The 20,559-nt window shown below is 36.2% G+C and overlaps 3 protein-coding genes across 3 annotated transcripts; 2 read left to right on the top strand and 1 right to left on the bottom strand.

The window, feature by feature from the left end:
• Window positions 1-5,759: 5,759 nt before the first annotated feature.
• Window positions 5,760-9,135, bottom strand: LOC116005295 (probable fructokinase-4). Its single transcript, XM_031245564.1, has 5 exons — window positions 8,577-9,135; window positions 7,565-7,815; window positions 7,133-7,421; window positions 6,626-6,778; window positions 5,760-6,436 (listed from the first exon to the last, which is right to left on the bottom strand). The coding sequence occupies exons 1-5, from the start codon at window positions 8,946-8,948 to the stop codon at window positions 6,041-6,043; spliced, it is 1,461 nt and encodes a 486-aa protein (XP_031101424.1). The 5' UTR covers window positions 8,949-9,135; the 3' UTR covers window positions 5,760-6,040.
• Window positions 9,136-11,160: 2,025 nt separating this feature from the next.
• LOC116003544 (myosin-binding protein 1-like) lies at window positions 11,161-14,733 on the top strand. The gene is made up of 4 exons (XM_031243440.1): window positions 11,161-11,370; window positions 11,795-13,084; window positions 13,253-14,061; window positions 14,279-14,733. The coding sequence occupies exons 2-4, from the start codon at window positions 11,911-11,913 to the stop codon at window positions 14,282-14,284; spliced, it is 1,989 nt and encodes a 662-aa protein (XP_031099300.1). The 5' UTR covers window positions 11,161-11,370; window positions 11,795-11,910; the 3' UTR covers window positions 14,285-14,733.
• A 3,918-nt stretch (window positions 14,734-18,651) lies between these two features.
• LOC116004247 (cytochrome P450 94A2-like) lies at window positions 18,652-20,559 on the top strand. Its single transcript, XM_031244213.1, has 2 exons — window positions 18,652-19,847; window positions 20,015-20,559. Exons 1-2 carry the CDS (start codon window positions 18,663-18,665, stop codon window positions 20,417-20,419), a joined length of 1,590 nt encoding a protein of 529 aa, XP_031100073.1. The 5' UTR covers window positions 18,652-18,662; the 3' UTR covers window positions 20,420-20,559.

Genomic DNA, 20,559 nt, shown 5'->3' with positions numbered 1-20,559 from the left:
ATGTGATCTTCGAGGATTATATTATGTCTTTCTTTATTTGACTATACCTATGTAAACATTATTTCAAGAAGAAAAAAAGAAAAAAAGAAAAAAAAAAAACCTATGCAAACATTACTACGTATGTACTCCATTGTTTTCACGTTGTAAACTTATCTTGAACCTTCATCATGCTTTAATACAATAATGGATGTTTTGGTAAATCTTAAAGATTGATGATTGAGCTTAGAACTTTTACCTAAAATCACTACAATTTTTTTTTTTGAGAAGATAAACTTAATGTATTAAATCTGAAGAAAGACAATATAATCAACAAGATAACGAGGCGGAGTGTTAAACCACTCCCCGCAACCTGACATAGAGAAACGGCTTCTCGAGCAACAATGTGGCAACACAATTCGCAGATCGTTTAACAAAACGGAAGTCAACACCATTTATCATGAACGTTGTGTCCTTAATATCGTCAACAATAAAACCAAAAGCAGAATTAAAAGACTCCAAACATAAAGCATAATAAACCAACTGATTGTCTATCTCAACATCAACATCTCCCATGCCCGTTTCTTTCAACAAACTAAGAGTTTCGCGTATACAAACAGTTTCAACCTCATTGACAGTGAAGTTACCTATTATGCGCATACCGTATTGACAGTGAAGTTACCTATTATGCGCATACCGTAATGACGAGTTTCTCTCGTCATCCAATAAAAAAAAAAAGATTTGGACATGACAAGAAGTTATGGATGGCATAAATAAAGCTAATGAATTGAAATTAAATTAAAGTATGCTTTTTGAAGGTTGACCTCATAATATAAAAAAGATAGATAGACGTTATGGAATGAAATTGCAATTATTCCCACAAGTAGCTAAGCTACGTAAAGGATATGTCTTTTGCTTCCCACTGCGGTAAAGGACTTCAAAAAACCTCATCTATTAATATTATATTGGATGCCAAATTAAAGGGGCTATCATATCTATTCTTGATTTTAGGTCGTGTCAATTGACATATGTGTTTAAGTGTAAAGAAAGAATCTATTCTAAAACAATTTTAATAGGGAGAATTTTTTAAATTTGAGTTTTGTTAGAATCAAGTATTTATTACTGAACTAAAAGTTATAATTAATAACGAATACACATAATTATTATACTTTTTATACTTGTATAACAAATAATGTCATTATCTATTCTTAACCAAAGGTCAAGAGTTCGATCCTTGACATTTGGTATGGAGCAGCCTTAGCCTACAATTCAACGAGGAAAGTTGTCTCATCCAAAGAGGTGCCTACAATTTAACGACGACGTTATGTTATTTAATGTGACCAAGTGTTCTGGGTTGTGTGCCTTCTAGGGGTCTGGTGTATGCCTTTCTACTCACCACTGTGTGCTCGGTGTCTGGATTTTGTTTAATCCATAATCTCCTTTCGTAATTCATGTTAAGATTGAGATTGTTTTGAAATGAACTAATTTATACGTGGGTAAATGTATTAGTATTTCAACTGTGGGTAAATACTTTATTTGTTGCATTTGTTTATTTGAGTCACAATTTTATTCTTATTAACCATATTACTTTAATTGTGTGCACTTTTCGGTATAGTGCGTTCCTTACACACACATTGACTCTTTAATTGGGGGGAGTGTGTGTTTGTATTTTCTTGTGCATGTACGATGCTGTGCATTTACAAAACTCATCTTCTCAAATTTTTTAAGGCAAACTCTTGATCTTTGCATAAATAATCTAGTCGATTTTTAGGTGCAAAAAAAAAAAAAAAGAAAAGAATATAAGAAAATTTATAAATGTAATTGTTGCTGGAATTCGAAATGAACTATCTTTTGAATGTAACATTACATTTTTTATTTCGTTGCTACGCCTTCCATTTGTTTTTCTGCTGGTTTTTTTTTCTTTGGTTTCAGAGGACAGTTACAACTATCTTGCCAGACTAGTTGGTCACAAGTATGGCACCTGCGTTCGTCTTCTTGTTTCTTCTCTATTACTTTTTCGCGTGCACTCTTTAATCGCTTTCCACTTCCTTTGTTCATGATATTTGTGGTGGTTTGACTGTTATGCCTGTGGTTGTCTGTGTGTCGTAAAATGTCTCTAATAACTTAGTGTTGCTACTTTTATGCTGTGTCTTTCCTCTGCTCTTCAATATTTTACCTTTGTGGTCTTGCAAGAAGTTTAACATTTCTTGCATCGCTGTTATGTTCCCCTTTGATAGTTCCATGAAGGTGTAGAACTCATTCCACAGTTTGGCTTCTAGGGCGTTGCCATCCAACTTACGGTTTATCTTTAGGAAGGGTCTTGCCAGTTTTGAGCATAAACGGTGATTGTGTATTTCTTGAAATACTTTCACTGCATAATAACCATCTTTTTGACGCCTAAGAGCACACCTTGCCTTACACCCCACCCGGTTTGAGACGCGTCGACGTGTCTTTATATTTTGTGTGGTGTCTTCACTTTTGGGTTTGGTCCCTTCATTTCTGTTCATTGCATGCCCTTCTCTGGAACAAAGCATATACTTTACTCCTACATCTCCCTCTCGGTTCTTTTTCATTGTGCTACATCTTACATCGAAACCTATCTCGATTGCATATCGTTTGTAAAACTGTACACCTTCGTCTATTGTTTCAAATCGTTGTCCGAGGTATGGTTTTATTGTGTCGTCACAGTCAGGTATAAATTCGTCGTCAAGGACTTGACAGGCTTCAACATCGGACCCTACGCCATTGGTCTCCTGTCCGTCTAGCACACATTTTATTCACATATGGCACACATTATATCATAGTATGGCACCCAACATAGAATATCAATAATTCGCCATTCATACTACTTTTTTTTTTAGAACACAAAAGGAGTAGCCGTAAAGTCATACAAATTAAAAACTGTAGCAAGTCATTATTTTAACTTTTTTATTAATATTCATGTACTGTATTGTATTCCCATCATTCTTATATTTATAAGTGCTATAACATTCATAAAAAAAAAATGCTAATTCCATATTTCACAAAAATTATATTGGCACCAAAAAAACCAAAACTATGTCCGTTTGCAAATTACAAATCAACAATGCTAATTCCATATTTCGTTTTCTATCTCGTATAATGAATTACAATGTGATTGAGTTACACATTTATTATTAATATAACCATGTATATATTCTATACTTATGTTATTTGTCCCTCTAATATAGCATACATGGCACACACAATATAGCATATATGTTGGCACAAAACTTCCATCATGTACAACGGCACACAATATACCCAAAATTGGCCCAGAACTACTACTACTACGATCCGTTAACTAATAATCATCTATTTAAACTGGCCGCATATTTGCAATTTATTAATTTAAAATTCCAATTCCACATTTAGGTTACCGTATTGAATACTGAATTACAGTGTGATTGACTTAAAAATTATTATTAATCTAACCGAGTGTATATTTTGTTCGTAATAATTTTTTCTCCCGTTTATATCATACATGGCACACATATCGTAGCATGTTGGCACACAAATTTAATCACGACGGCACACATTATACCCACAATCGGCACATAACTATGGTCACGCTTTTTCTACGTATGCAATGAATATAATGTTTCGTTGTTTCACACAAACTTGCTTGTGGGTTCTATTCCATGAACAATAAAATTTTAAGGCATAAAGTAGCGATACATACCATCCATGTTAGTCGTTCGCACTTTTTTCCATGGTGTGTCGTCAAACGTGTGTTCAAAAACTCTCTCTTGATCGTCCATGACGAGATTAGTGTTGCTCTCCTGCGTTTCTTCCATGGTTGCATTCGCCTCCATTATGAAGAAATAATTCTATGCCTTAATTATAGTTCACATCCAATTCTAAATTTGTTAATTTAATTCCTACCATAATTATGATTACAACCAAATCTCTTATTTGCCCTCTAAATACAAATCTCGCGTGATTTCCTTGCATATTTATTTATTTATTTTGAGAAAATTTATTTATTTATTTATAATAACCTAAGTTTGTTAATTTAATTCCTACCATAATTATGATTACAACCAAATCTCTTATTTGCCCTCTAAATACAAATTTGACGTGATCTCTTTGCATATTTATTTATTTATTTATAATAACCTAAGATATTGCCGCTTTATAACTTTGTATATATAAATTTTCCCTATATATTCATGGCACTAAATTGATACGATGCCAAGCTTATATGTGAAGCTTAGGTAGAGCAGGCTGCAAGCAGGACTGCACAAAAGAATAATTGCACATACATTTGCACAAGTCTCTTTAATATTTAATTCACATTTAAATAAATATAAATGATTGGCTTACCGATTTGGTATACCACTTACAAAATTAATTCGTTAGGTATAAAGTACACTCACAACATTATTACACACATATATGTACATTTAAACGCTAAAAGGTAAAATAATTAGTATAGGAAAAAAGAGATTTCAGTTTGAGTCTTGCTGATATATATGTAAAGAATTATACGGAGTACTATACATATTTTCGTTCTTTTCTTTTCCCTGAATCATTAAATATGTGACAAGAGTATAACTCCCTTAAAGTACACAAATTATATTATAGACTAGGGTTCAAAATGACACCATTTTATATTAAGTTTTTAATGGCGTAAGTGCGTAACTAGTGGATAATGTTTAATACAGAGTAAGATTCATTATGTACAATGTTTATAATATTTGTTCTCTATGTCCATAAACTTAATCCTTGATATACATAAATACTCATCCTATCTTTTCCGTTCACTGTTGCTTTGTAATAGATTTATAATGTTCATTCTATATGTTCATAATCATAACACTCTAAGTGTGAATGACCGTTACCATTTCCATGTAAAAGTTAGTTGCGTGAACCTTTTCGATGTGAAAGTTAGTTGCGTGATTGGCTGTGTGATTAAATCTGGATGTTTGGAGTTGAAAATGTTGAATTGATGTTGAAACTTTAAAAGAGTTGAAAATGTTGAATTGATGTTGAAACTTTAAAACCAGCAGAGCTCATTGATTTGTCAAAAAACATTCAGACTTCCCTCTTGTAGCTTTTGATTTGGTCTAAGAGGAAAAACCCGCAAAAATTTAGACTAAATCAAGAAATGTCATCATAGTAGAAAATTAAATTGGAAATTAACTCTTTCGTGAACAGATATATGACGAACTAACGAAAGCTGCCCAGCAAATTTCAACATTCTAAGGAGAAATATGGATGCATAATCAATCAATTAAAGCAGAGGGAATCAAAGTGTAGACAAAAATAAAAGGTTCGTCCAATTACAAGACCCTAAAGTCACAAAATGTCTTTTGTAATACTTTCAGGCCTATGTTTCTTATAAATCTGAAAAGTAAAACAGAATAAAACACTTTTCACAAGTTGTCATGTTTCTTCTTCTCCCATTATCTTCTCTTTGACTTCACAGCTTATTTGGTTGAGTTGGTACTCATGTGACAAATTACACCTTAGGTTATTTCCTTAGGTTATTTGAGTACTACTGACTCTGTTACAATGTAGTATCTGTTTATAACTACTTTCTCAACTTATTGAAGCACAAAGAGTCAATATCGCCTCCACTGAGGCGACGACACACCCACCCCCTTTCATGTAAGAGGGCAACCGGGTGCCACTAGACCACAAGGTTTTGGCGCACCCTACGTTATTTGTAAATAGTAAAACATGACCTAATAGCATGATAGCAGTAAGAACTACAAACATTTCACTTTGTCTGCTAACTGCAAGTTGTGAAGGAAAGAATCTGACTAAACAAGAATAATGCATCTAAAACGCTATTCTCACTGATGTGCCGAGAAAATTACAAGAATTGTTTGTGTAAATCATGTGCTATCAGTTTGTTTAATCATCAAGATGGTAAAAATACAACCCACAATATTGAGCACCCTTCCCTGAAACTAAAACTATTGTCTCGACTTACCATTCATCTCCAATCTCGAGCTGTGTTTTGGTGGTGAGTAGTAAGGCGATAGTAATCGTATGTTGACTATAGCAAAGATAACCAATCTACCATCATAACGTCTGTTCATGACAGTGAAGAAGCGACAGCCATCTTTGACTGAGCAGGTAAGAGCTTGGGTAGAATTTCAGAGACCGCCCTTTGCAGGGGAACTACGTTAAGCTGTGGGCTGTTCTGGTCTATGACCGATCTCAAGAGTAAATTTACTTCTAACGTTCCTAGACTATCACTAAGTAACTCCTCCCATAGCTTTTCATCCTCGTTAATATCTGATCTTCTCATGAGTTCCTTCACTTGCTCTAGGGTCGCGACATTTCTACCAGCGCCACAACCCATAGCAGTTGCACCGCCCACTGCATTTGCGAGGGTTAGAGTATATACCAATGGCACGTTGTGTATAAAACCAAATGCAACGGCAGCCACAAAGCTGTCTCCACACCCAACGGTGTCAATAACATCCACCTGTTCAAAGTATTAGTTCCCAGACTAAGGTGAGTCACTTTGTTGGATAGAAATGCATAATGGATGGGATTAATAAGCAATTCTGCTATGACATATATGTATGTATTGTTCACTTCACTGTCAAAGCAAATAATCAAAAAAGTGTATTCCGAATAAAAATTCTATTTCCCTCTCCAACAAAAGTGATACCTTGAATCCAGGGGCACAGGTTATACTTGATTTGGTGATCAAAATCGAACCCTTTGCACCCATCTTAACAATCACCCACTTAAGACGGGCTCCTTTCTTTAGCAACTCTTGCCCCGCCATAATTGGATTTTCAATGCCAGTCAATGACTCTGCCTGGTACATACAAATTGTCAATGAGACTAAGAATATAGCCATATAGGAATACAAAGAAAAGAATTTTAGTTAAAACCATTTTGGAGCTACTTTTCTTTAGTGATTTTGGTTTCTCTACCCTTAGATGGAGAGCGTTTTGCAACACTATGGAAGAAGACTACAAGATACTGCTACTACTAAGCAACTCCCTAGAATGAGAGAGTTCTAAATGAAGTATAAAGATAAAAGGACACAACGGAATTAAAGCAGTTGAAATGTATCTTATGGGGTGCATTATCAGATAGCTCTTCAGAAGATGCAAGTGAACCAAAATTCATACATGTTAATATAAACTATGAGAAGTGGCGAGTTAACCTCTTCAGAAGTCAAAAGAAGCACATCACTCATCTTGAAGAATTTGTCAACTGCTCTCTGTTCTTCAGGTCTTCCTGAAACAAGGGTCACCCTTGGACCAGGGTCAAAAAAGATAGATGTTTCAGCTTCAACCGCAAAGTCCAAAGCAGATTCAAGCAGGCTAGGAGAGAGCTCATCAAAGTCATAACCATTGCAGAATAGGATTTTTGATCGTTTTATAGCCATCTTTACTTCAGCAGACAACTTAGTCATCCAACTGTATACAGGATCCTCACTAAAATCTGCTCGGCTGAAAAGAAGTAACTGTCAACCTTGTAACATAAAGCAAGCAAAAGAATGAAAAGAAAACTAAGCATTGCATCTTTTCTGGTACTGCATAGGTGTATAGGCACATGCATAGAGAGAAATATTGGGGATGGAGAAAGCAATCACCTGCAAAAACCATGTCTTTGTAAAGGATCCACCAGGACCCAGCAAAGCAGAGTTTCGTAGGCAGCACTGGAGCTATCAACGTCATCACTCGGTTCATTCATCCCAACCATACTGATTCCTTCACTATGAAGCACATCTAAGAAGAAACGTCCATAGACATCATTGCCAACGTGACCAATTGTAGTACAGCAAAGCCCAAGTCTCGCTGCTGCTATTGCTACATTGCTGTTGCCACCAGCTTCCCAGTATTCCTGCAGCACAGTGCAGACCAAAAAGTCAAGATGCTGAAATACTGTTGGTGTAAGGGCTGTTGGTGGACAGAAGCACAAATGTATCCCTTCAATAGCTGCCCAAAGGAAAAACGAAAACGGCAAGACTATCAAGATATTTGAGACAATCTTATGGCTCACATCAGGGTTTTGCAAGTTTGCAGTTAAAGAATAGAACGGAGGAACAGAAAGTGGATTGAGACCACTACTTCAGGGCATCTCAGTTCATAAACTGTTTGAGAATCATATTTATTCGCCGTTAATGCCCAAGAATTAGTCAAATATTGCTACACCGGATGATTAACTTCCATTACAACTTTCTGGAAACAGATGATTTAGTAATGCCATTTGATACAAAAATATAATACACATTTTCCTAATGTTTAGAATTCAATATAGGGGTTCCAGTTTGCAATAAAATGGCGCCCTTTCAGATTTCTCAACAAGATTTAATGGAACACACACACACAATGGTCTATTAATGAACTCTGAATTTCAATATAGGGGTTCCAGTTTGCAATAAAATGGAGCCCTTTCAGATTTCTCAACAAGATTTAATGGAACACACTTACACACACAGACACACACACACACACAATGGTCTATTATTGAACTCTGAATTTCATGAAGCAGCCTAAAAATTCTAAAGGACAAGATAGCTACAATGGTTTCAGACGAGAACCAGGCAAGAGAAAGAAATTTTATAGCAAAATCGAGCAGAAATTTGCAAAGAGGGCTCAAACCTTATCTGGGGGAGTTTTGGAAAGCTCATCCATGTAAGCCTTGCGCTTGTCATGGGGTTTGGGCGGCAGTTTAGGGACATTGAGAACAATATCAACGCAGAGGTTCCCTAGCGTCGCGACATCGATGTCCTTAACTCCGACGGCCCTGAGGCGGCGGTCTTCGCCGGAGTCGTTGAAACGCCGGAGCTTTGGCGCCGGAATTTCTATCCCCCGATTATTGAGAACCGAACAGCGAGCCCTACTACTTCTGTTGGGCGAGACGGAACGAATTACAGCCAGTCTAGGGTTTTGAGCAGAGGTCGGGTGTGGGTGTGAGAAAAGGCCATTTGCTGGAACTAGCGTCGGTTTCCCGATTATAGCTTGATGATGCATTCAGGTAACAAAAAGCACAAATCTGAAATCACAATATCAAATTTAACAGAGTAACAGTGGAGAAGATAATGCCGGTCTTATCACGACTGTGAAATAAGCAATCTCTTAGGAATCTGAGAATCATGTAAAAATTGTGAGGGTTCTTGGAATCGAATTGAATGAAAGTGAATAACAGTAATCTAGGAATGTAGGTCTAAGATAAACTGAAGTAATCAACGAATATAATAACAGTCCTAACCATACATCTACTAGACTCTTAATTCAGTCCTAACCATACATTTAACCATAGATCTACTAGACTCCTAATTCAAGGTTATACAATTTTTTGGGATAATTATATATGATTTTTGAATCATAATTATATATATAATTATCTTGAGTTACTAAGTACCGTTTAATTTATCTCTAATCTATTAGGATATATTAAGCAATTAAAAACAAATGTTATGTTTTACATAATATTTTTCTCTACTTTTATAAATTTTGATTGTGGTTTAAACAATATTAATTGATATTATTATTTACACATGTATATATAGCATTTGTCATATTAGTAAATGTATAGGATTTGCTTGATATAATACATGAGATTTGATTATATAAAACATTTTAAGATTAGACATAATTACTTAATATTCTATAGAAAAATACTCCTTAAGATGTCACAAGAAAGATTAAATGGTTTGACGATTTTGTGTATTGAGAAGGATATGCTAGACAATATTAATCTTGATTTGGTATCTTTACTCGTATAAATCTTTCGTCATGATTATTTTTTTATTTAAAAAAATTGTTAAAATTTTTCTAATTTTATTTCATAGTTTTTGATATTATCATTTTTTAGTATTATCAAATTTAAATTTTAGTTTTTCCATATAGGGTTTTTTTTTTTTTAGTTTCACTCATACCTATAAAATGTTTTTACGGGCTGGTCATACAATATTACTAAAATTTCCAACAATTACTATGAAATAAGTCATGCAATATTATTGAAATTTTAAACATTTACAATTGAATCAAGTCATAATCATTAAAATTTCTAATATTTAATCATTGAACTCGATTGCATTTCGTTGAACACGAAACATACATTCAATATTACTATTAGTAGTATCCTAAAAATCTATCAACGAAACAATAACAATCACTTTGATACCCATACCTTATACCTAAACCCACCAACCAAACACACCCTAACCAAGAAACATAACAAAGCATATATGTTTGGCACTTTGTATTTAGAAACCAACTTTAGAGGTTGACCATATAATCAAGGGCATGTTTGGTTTGTTAATGTAGAGACCAAAAAAGAATGTTATACGGGAGTAGTATTATTATTATTTTTTCAATAAATAAACCGTTATATTAAGCGTGATCACATCACATTAAAAAGATGAATCACACAATCCAAGACATCAATAAGGATACGTGATTCGCAAGTCTAATTAGACACCTTCACATATGTCGTCAGTTAATTTACACATGAATTACCACATATAATCGAAAAGATAAATAACACAGTTTTTAAAAACCACACTAATTTGTTACTATCAAATTGCATCATTACATGTTAAATGCAAATCTCTTAACTAGTGTTGTCAATGTCAAGTATGGACTAGAGTAATCTGATGTTAGGTCATCAGTTTTGATAATTTTACCTAATTGAATAATCGGTTGTTAGAATCAAGAATTAAATTGAGAAACACCAGTATAATCGAGGATTAAATTGAGTAAAATCACAACAGTTGAAGACTAATTTGGGTACGCAAAGCTATTATAGTTGAAGATTAAATTGGGTATTAATATATGTGAAATTACTAAGTTATTTTAACAGATGACTCAATTGAGAAAACCATCAAAGTCGGTGACTTAAATAAGTATAAAATGTCATTTAACACTAAATCAAGAAAAACGATTATAATCAATGACTAAAATGTGTATTAACTCAATATTTATCATTAATAACAATCATTTTATCATAAATAGTACTCCGTATCACAATTTCACATATAAATATTACAATATCTATTATAAGTACCAGTTTATTTATTTCAAAAATAGTATTAAATTTTCTGTAATAAGTATTATCATTTATATCATAAATAACAAATTGTAAGTATTATAGAGTAAGACGGTATTAAGTGTTATCTTAAAGAATGTTAAGGTAGTGGTAGAATTCGAAGGTGAGAGGTTTCCCTAAACACTAGATTCGTGTCGAAACAAACAAGGACTCTGAAATTCAGTTGTTTTCAACGGTCAGTCATTTTCTGGAACGAAGGACGTCTTTGTAAATTTTCACTCATTTCTTCATTTTATCCGCTTTCTCTCCTTCGTGCGATCACGTCGACGATGAATCGCTGATCATTCCTCCGTCTCCATTCATCCTCCCTCTGCTCCTCCACCGGCTGCGCGGCGGACCAAGGTTTCAACTTCCTTCGTCTTTTCTCATATTTCTCACTTTTTTTCTTTTTTTTTTTTGGAAAGAATGAATCGGAATTGTATGACATTGCCACGAAGAGCCCATTTTTGTTGTTTTGATGCATTGATATTCATGTCTTGCATTAGGGAAAGTCATTTAAACCCATAAATTTATTGTAGATTGTGTTGCATTTTGTCGATTGTGTATGATTGGTTATTGACCTTTTGAAATGGAGGAAATTAGGGCTTGTGCGTGTATTTTTGTGTGTAATTTGTGGGTTCATATTTGAAAAATGATTGGGATGGTTTTGGTTTGTTGAGATGATTTTGGTTTAGGTTAAAGCTTGTTTCTTTGATTATGAAGTCGTTGACTTTGAAATTTCAAGTTTGTGTGTGGATTTTTGTTCTAATAGTTTGGTGATTTGCAGTGATTGAGCCATTTGGGGGATTTGCAAAGAGTGGATTCTTTGAGGCCATTTAAGTCATTGAGATTCCCGGAAATGCTGATTGGCTGAGTGGCTGGGGAGCTAATGTGATTTGTGAAATGGCAGCCGCAGGGATTTCGTCTGCTAGACAGAGGAACCCGCGGGGTTTTATGGCACTGTTGTCTTCCGCTGCTTGTGAATGGTTTTTGATGTTTTTGCTGTTTGTGGATGCAGCATTGTCATATTTGCTCACTAAATTTGCGCGTTACTGTGAATTGCAAACGCCTTGTCTACTATGCTCGAGGCTTGATCATGTATTTGGGAACAAGAAACCCGGGTATTATCAGAGTCTACTTTGCAGCAACCATAGAGAGGAGATATCATCCCTAGTTTACTGTCATGTTCATGGCAATCTTGCTGATGTTCGTGGAATGTGTGAAGAATGCTTTGTGTCACTTGCTGCGGAGAATAGGTTAACAATGAATAAAACGTGGATGGATATGTATACGAAAAAGAATCCTCTAGCCAGTTCTTTGGGGCCATGGAGCTGTTCATGTTGTAACAAGTCATGGAAAACTCGCTCTAGTCCTCAGAAATTGGTCCAGTTAACTCCAGTTGGGTGTGGAGCTTCTACAGCTAGTGTCAAGTCTCCTCTGCCTCGCACGCCAGGTTGTAGTCGGTTCAACAAGCAGGATAGCTTCAAGAAGATTAGAGATCAACTTTCTGGGCCAAAGTCACCTTGTTCTCCAGGGAAAATTGGTGTTAACCATCTGTCAAATGTAGGATATACAGAGCTGAAGTTCACTTCTGATTCTGAGTCAGAAGTGGCCTCTGATGATGAGGGTGGATATTATGGACTTTGTAGAACAAATTCTTCCAATTCTGGAAATGGCGGTCATCCTGCCAAAACGTTTGTGCAGAAATCATCAACCGATGGTGTAGCTCTAGGGAAGACTCGCCAATCTGCTGAACCTGACCAATTTGATTTGGACCAGTCAATGCAGCTCAACGCCAACAAGGACAGCATTCTGATTTCACACAAAAATCATAGCTTGGGGGAACTTGATTGGGAACCATTTAATCCAAAACCCCATTCTCCTATAATGCCAAAGGCTATGCCATTAGATGACACGCCACAATTGCCCGGAGTCTCTGAAGTTCCTCATGCATCAGGAGAGATTTCTAAGCCCAATATTTCCCACTTTCATATGTCTGGTCCTTCTTCACTGTCAGACTGTATTCCATTTACCAGCTTGCCTTCTTCACCCTCTGCTGTGAAAATACCGGAAGTTTGTAAGCTACCATTTTCTCCTTCACGTTGTATTATTTGTATTTCTATTACATGCATTTATGTGCTTATCTCCAAATTCAACTAATACTTGTAGAGGTTTCTTATGAGAATTAGCTAAATCCTACTTCCCTTTCATCTGACTGCTCTGTTTGTAAATGTTTTGGCAACAGTGAATATGACTGACAGCAATCACAAAGGACATAATTCAGTGATCGATGATACCACAGTAACAACTGGTAATTCAGATGATCGTGCTTCGGAAACACCAACCCATATGAATCTAGTTGATGCTTCAGCTGTGAGGCATAGAGACGGTGAAATATATCACATGCCTGCAGAACAATTCGTGTCCTCCTCTGATTCACCAAGAATTGCAGAAGAAGCAAAATCATTACTTCAAACATCTGCTCCCGAGATGGATTTTTTGAAAAACAGGGCATATGATCATCACGATGACATTCAAAGAAGTGATGGTTCTAGTTTTGATGGAAAACACGTGCTTCAAAAGACAACCTCATTGGAGAGAAGTGAGTCTGGTTCTGAATCTGGGGATGGATTTATTCTGAGTGAAATAGAAGGTGAGAGTATGGTTGATAGATTGCAACGGCAGGTTGAACATGATCAGAAGGCGTTGAAAGATCTATATAAGGAATTAGAGGAAGAACGAAATGCTGCTGCTATTGCTGCAAATGAGGCAATGGCTATGATCAATAGATTGCAAGAGGAGAAGGCAGCACTTCATATGAAGGCATCGCAGCACTTAAGAATGATGGAGGAGCAAGCGGAATATGACATGGAGGCATTGGAGAGGGCTAATGATCTGCTTGTTGAGAAGGATAAAGAAACGCAAGATTTGGAAGCTCAGTTAGAACAATATAGGAAAATGTACCGTGATGGGTCAGGTGTATCAGACTTGCAGAAAGACGACTTCAAGTTGAAAGGGTCAAAAGGCATAGTTGAGAATCATACTGTAGCTCAGGTAGAAAATAATTGCATTTGGTTTTGTGATTTGAAAGCAGCCAAGAAATCCTCGGTATTAAACTTCAAGAATGAGAAAATCTACATTTCACCTTGATCACTCAATATTATGTAACTAAGCAACCCACACCTTCGCTTTCTACAGTTTTTTTCAATTATCATCTTTGCTTTCAAGTTTCAAACACTGATTTTATTCCCCTGATGATTTGGCTTTGAAGGTTTGATGATGATAATGAGCTCTTCAGATGCATGAATGCCAAGAGATGTCACCTTGTTAACTTACTCAACGTGAGTGGATCCCAGGTTGTCTTCTCACCGAAACCCAAAATGAAGATGAAGACATACACGAGCGAGGTTTGTGAAACTTCAAACACATTCATGATTCATTCACTGGACAAGGAATTGCTTCAAGTAAGTTTGGATTTCGACATGACAGATAGAGTTTTCTTTGTCATTCAACAGTACAGTTTTGTTAAAACCCCTCCAGTGACCCTGCAATTGGATTACATTACAATGTAATTGATTTTTACTGTTATTCTCAGCTCAGTCCTGATTCCTGATAGCAGGTTCTTTTCTTCTTTCTTGTTCTTTTGTGTAAATACAGATGGACTTGTGCATGAGCTCCAAATGAATATTTTCTTTCTCTGCTAAATGAAACCCCTTGTTTTGCTTATTCCGTATCTCATTACGGTAAGAATAATTTAGATTTAGTTCGGATCACATTTGCAGAGTTTGATTTTTACTCAAAAAAGCGGGCTTTGATTTTGCAATGTATGTGGAATAGCCTGATGTGTAAGAGATAGTAAAGCACATGCATGATTACACTTTTGTATGAAGTGGGAAATCTTTTTTGGTTTTGGAAGTGGATTACTGGATTGTAATTAAAGTACCACAAAGGTATATGCACTGAAAGCTAGTGAGCTATCACTTCAATATATCATGCATGCAGGTAGGGCCAAATTAAAATAAACATGTAGCTTTACTATTTATTACGGAGTATTTTGGATTAAGGTCCACAATACAAAGTGAACTTTGATCCATGGTATAATTTGCCTTGACATTCAATATCTCTACCACTATAAAATTATGTTACGAATAAATTATTTAGTAAATTGAATTGTTTGGCCCAACAATCCAATCTTCTAAAGGAAGGGACAAAATAATTCAGCTCGAGACACATGTCACATCAAGGCATGCACAACATATAGCACATTTTGCATGGTGTAGTTGATGAGAGCAATGTGTCAAGTTGAATAGTATGTCATAAAGCTAGACACGAGCTCTTATCTTATTGGTTTAAGTTAAATGCACCAAAAATATCTTGACACACAAATAGTCTCAACACTAAAATGACTCAATAAACAACCAATCGTTATATCGTGGACCCTAGTTCAATACACAAAATTTGACTTCATACGGCACATAATTCATGTTCGTAATACACGCACACAAACACGATATAATGAACATGAATTCTGCATATTATGTTAAGTGTTTATGTGTCATCAGCTATATAATTATGTGCATTATGCACATGAATTCTGTACTTTATGAAGTCAAATTCTGTATATTCAACCAGAGTCCACAGCTTCACAATACTCTTTTATTTACTAAACTGTATCCTCACACCACATCTGAATACTCTTTTATTTTACGTGATCAGTTTCTTAAGCTCTTATTTATTTTAATATAGGTAAGAATTAAACTCTAACCTCTGAAGCGCAATATGATTAGTGATTGACTGATTGTATTAGATTCATTATGCGGGTGAAGTACGAAAAAGTATTGTTTAATTATGATTTGGAAAGTTTTTAATGATTTTATTATGATGAATTAACAACTTCTTAATCACATATATAATTGCGTGCGCCATAGTTAATTTGACCGACATAAATTGATATGGCCTCTAGTATGTGGGCGACGGCCGGTCGGTGTAATGCGGCGAACTTTTGGGATAAACCTAACGTAGGTTTCACGTGCGCCGCCGCCTATTTTTGCTGCTACCAATTTTGCCTACTTTGAAGCTGAGATAATATTTGATTTTATTTTTTTTTAAAATGAAAGAAATTCATAGTTATTATATGAATATGTGTATTGGATAAAATTTATTATTATGTAATAATTGTAAACAATATAATTATTATATAAATTGTAATTATGTATTACTCAATCACTTATTTCAATTCTTTTGAGATTTTTTTTAAATTATGAGGTGAAACTATATTTAATTTTATTTGAAAGAGTTTTAATTTTTTCAATATTCATCGAACACAAATTAAAAGAAAAATCAATTTAAATGGTTGGCATAATAACTTTTTTTTTTAAACAGCTACCAATGAAAACAAGTCGTAGTTGTCTAATTTTTCGTTGTTAGATAATCGTGCTATTATCCTTCAAACTGAACAAGACAATCATGATTGTTTGTTTAGCAATGTAATAGTATTACAAGTGAGTTCATGATGTCTTAACAAGACAATTACACTCTTATTTATACTAATAGTACCCTAATTGCCCCCAAAAAAGAAGGAAATTAGTTATAACAAACTTGACCAAGGCCGAGCCCGTGACCCAGCATAGGGCTCCGCCTTGGCAACCCAGGGGCCAAGACCCAGGCCATGGTGGAGTACGGGGCTTGGCCTTGGCAGAGCACGAGGTCCTGAGTTCAACCATATTCATCGTGCTCCGCTCCACCAAGTCGATTTATCTCAAGTCCAGTACACCATTTCTAAAAGAAAGAATTCATCCATTCCTTTTTTTTTTGACAAATTCATCCGTTCCTTATTAAAACATAAAAGTTTAATATCAAAATATCTATCAAATCACAAAAAGTACGGGCATTAATTATTGCATGCAAAGCAACAAAATTGCCTTTAATTGGTTGATAATGTTAAAGTTGGCTATGACTCCTATGAGAGGATGACAAGCATACACCGATACACGTGAAGATGAGTCATTTAATTTACAGCTCCATGCATGCATGCATAGATAAAATAATAATAATAATAATAATAATAATAATAATAATAATAATAATAATAAAAACAACAACAACAACAATAAACTCAATCTTCCTCACCCGTTACCACAATGCATGACACATGTCCTATTAGACAAAGTTTCAAGTTTAATTTCTTGAGAGAGTTGTTTATTGGCTGAACAAGTCAGTTTGATAATTTAAGTTAATTTACTTCTTTGTTGTTATTTACTAACTAGGATAATAAAGTGAGCTTCACTCAAAGTGAACATTTGAGTTGACAACTATGTAATTGTACGTCAACTAAGAAATATTCTAATAATTTTTTTTTTCAAAAGTAAAAATTACTTTTTTCTAGGGATTTTTTTTTAATAATTTAAGAAGCAAACATGTACAAGAAACTACATAGTAATTACTATGTGATAAATTTATTCTTAAAGTAAAACTCCTGCCTCCAGAACTTATTGAATTGAATTAAGAAAAGAAAATGCATGAACAAAAAGAGTGGTATGTGAGTTTATCTATTTTTTAATCAATAAAGTATGCTACCTCAACATCATATTGAATTAAAAAATTAAAATTAAAAATGAAAATACATATAATATTATGTCTTATTGAGATATGCCTAGAGACTTGATTAAAAAAAAAAAAAAGGAAAAAGCAGGACCACAAGATTAGAACAAGCGACCATTTAAAAATAAAATGGGCAAAAGACTGCAAGCTAAGTCTGCAAGCCAATAAGTAGGAGGAAAAAGTTTTCACGTAGTGCCATAAGTCGATAACGCTTATTCAAAATTGATTTATCATCATCAATTTTTATTAAAAATGTCTATTCTATGTACTTGGATTTGATGGAGAATTGGCAATTAAAAAAATATAAATATTTAACTTTTAATACTTTAATATTAAAAGTTATAATTAGTAACAAAAATGTAACTTTTGTTATACTTGCTTGTATACTAACTAGCAACATGTATCAAGTTGTTTTGAATAATATGCGAATATGTCGATCCTCATAGTATATGGTGCAGCTAGACATATATAGGTGGTTGTATAGTTATAACCGGTGCAATCTGGCATAGTCATCTTAGACTTTTCCAAACTAGAAATGAAATGGTTTATGAGAATCCAAGTGAACATGTTTTTAGAGAACAAAGCAAAGGTGTTGTTCGATCTTTTGGCAAACTTATCCGATCCATCAGGCGCAAGTGGGGGTTGCCTCTACTTGAAGTATCATCGGTTCCCCTTCACTATATCTTTGAAGAAGGTTGACTATCCTCGCTCAACATTACTAGACCGAGGTAGGTTTCCGATCGGTCTCTAACAATTAGTATTTTTTTAGTTAAGGTGTCCCCTCGAATTCATAAATATATAAATATGGTCTGAGCAGGCAAGAAACTCACTTAATACTTGCATCCAGCGACAGTGTGTGGATTCCAACATTAGAGTTTTGGTTTAAAATGAACTCTTTATGGGCAGAAGTGTACAATTCCATGTATTAAATTAAATTGGGCAATTCAATCATTTCTTGCAATGATAGACTGACTCAAAAAGTGAAACAAACACAAGGCTATAAGTATCATTCCAGGTAATCATACACTGCACTGCACCCAAAAGCCCATAAAAAAATGACAGAGATCTCAATAATCTCACCATTAATCCTCTTCACCACCTTCCTAGCCTTCCCATTACTCCTCCTCTTCACCATCAACTTCACAAAAACTCTCAAGAATCTCTTCCCTCCAAAATCCACCAAGATCCCCAGAGCCTACCCAATCATCGGCTCCTTCTTCTCCATCCTTTCCAACCAGCGCCGCCGCGTGCAGTGGATCGCCGAGGTTATAAACAGCACCGGAAACCTAACGTTCGTCCTCCACCGCCCTCTGGGCTACGTCCAAGTCTTCACCGCCAACCCTTCCAACGTCGAACACATGCTCAAAACCCACTTCCATGTCTACCAAAAAGGGGAAATCTCCAAGAAAGCCCTCGCCGATTTAATGGGTCAGGGGATTTTTAACACCGATGGACCGACATGGAAGTTTCAGAGACAACTAGCGAGCTACGAGTTCAACATGAAATCTCTCCGCAAATTCGTGGAAATCGTCGTGGATACGGAGCTCACCGAGCGTCTCGTCCCGATTCTCTCCGGCGCCGCCGCACACGGCGGCGCCGGCGGTGGCGCCGGCGTGGACGGCGGCGTTCTTGATCTTCAGGACATTCTGCAGAGGTTTGCGTTTGACAACATTTGCAAAATCGCGTTCGGGTACGACCCGGAATATCTTTTACCGTGTCTCCCCGAGGCGAAATTCGCGGTGGCGTTTGAAGAATCTGTACGTATCAGTAGTGAGAGGTTTAATTCTATTGTGCCGTTAATTTGGAAAATTAAACGGATTTTGAACGTCGGGTCGGAGAAAAAGCTCCGGGAAGTGGTCGGGGAGGTCCGGGAATTCGCTAGAAAAATGATCAGAGAAAAGAAGGGAGAGATGGGGGAGAAAATTTCGATCGATTCTCTTGATCTCTTGTCGCGGTTCTTGAATTCCGGCCACTCCGACGAGGAGTTTATTACGGATATCGTGATAAGCTTTATTCTCGCCGGCCGGGACACCACCTCCGCCGCGTTATCGTGGTTTTTCTGGCTAATTTTCAAGCACCCGAGAGTGGAAGAGGAGATCGTGAGAGAAATCACGGCGGGGGCGAAATGCGAAACGCCGGTGTACGATGAGGTGAAAGAGATGGTGTACACTCACGCGTGTCTCTGCGAGACTATGCGGCTTTACCCGCCGGTGCCGGTGGACACAAAGGCGGCAATTCAGGTATTAAGGACACATGTGACTGACATATTCTATCTCTGTATTTAATTTGTTTTAGTTTAGCTCCTGTGGAATAGCTGTATATGTTAGACTAGTTGTTATGCTACTATCTATTTATAGCTGCTTTGAGTTACATTAATAAATCATCAAGTTCATAAACTCTATATCAGGACGACGTTTTGCCGGATGGGACGGCGGTGAAGAAGGGTACGAGGGTGAGTTACCATCCCTATGCAATGGGGCGGGTGGAGAAGGTTTGGGGGGCGGATTGGCGGCTGTTCCGCCCCGAGCGGTGGCTGGACCGGGACCCGGTCACCGGAAAATATACATTCGTCGGGAAAGACCCGTTTACGTATCCGGTTTTTCAAGCGGGGCCCCGGGTTTGTTTGGGGAAAGAGATGGCTTTTTTGCAGATGAAGAGGGTGGTGGCGGGTGTTCTCCGGCGGTTCACGGTGGTTCCGGCGACCGGAGAGGCGTTTGAGCCGGTTTACACGGCGGACTTGACGTCGAAAATGATGGGTGGGTTTCCGGTTAGGATTGTGGAGAGGCCAGCTAGTGATGACACCACTTATTAGCACCATCCCATGATGTATTATTCTTAATTGCATATTTTTGTGTGTGGTTTCATTTGTTAAGTTTGATCATTATCTATCTATCATGCATATCATATTGTAATGTAATATTTCTATCTTCTTTTTATTATTTCTTCCCTTAA

Source organism: Ipomoea triloba, chromosome 14, assembly GCF_003576645.1.
Source record: "Ipomoea triloba cultivar NCNSP0323 chromosome 14, ASM357664v1".
In the NCBI taxonomy this organism is placed as follows: Eukaryota; Viridiplantae; Streptophyta; class Magnoliopsida; order Solanales; family Convolvulaceae; genus Ipomoea; species Ipomoea triloba.
This window is presented reverse-complemented; position numbering and strand designations above follow the sequence as displayed.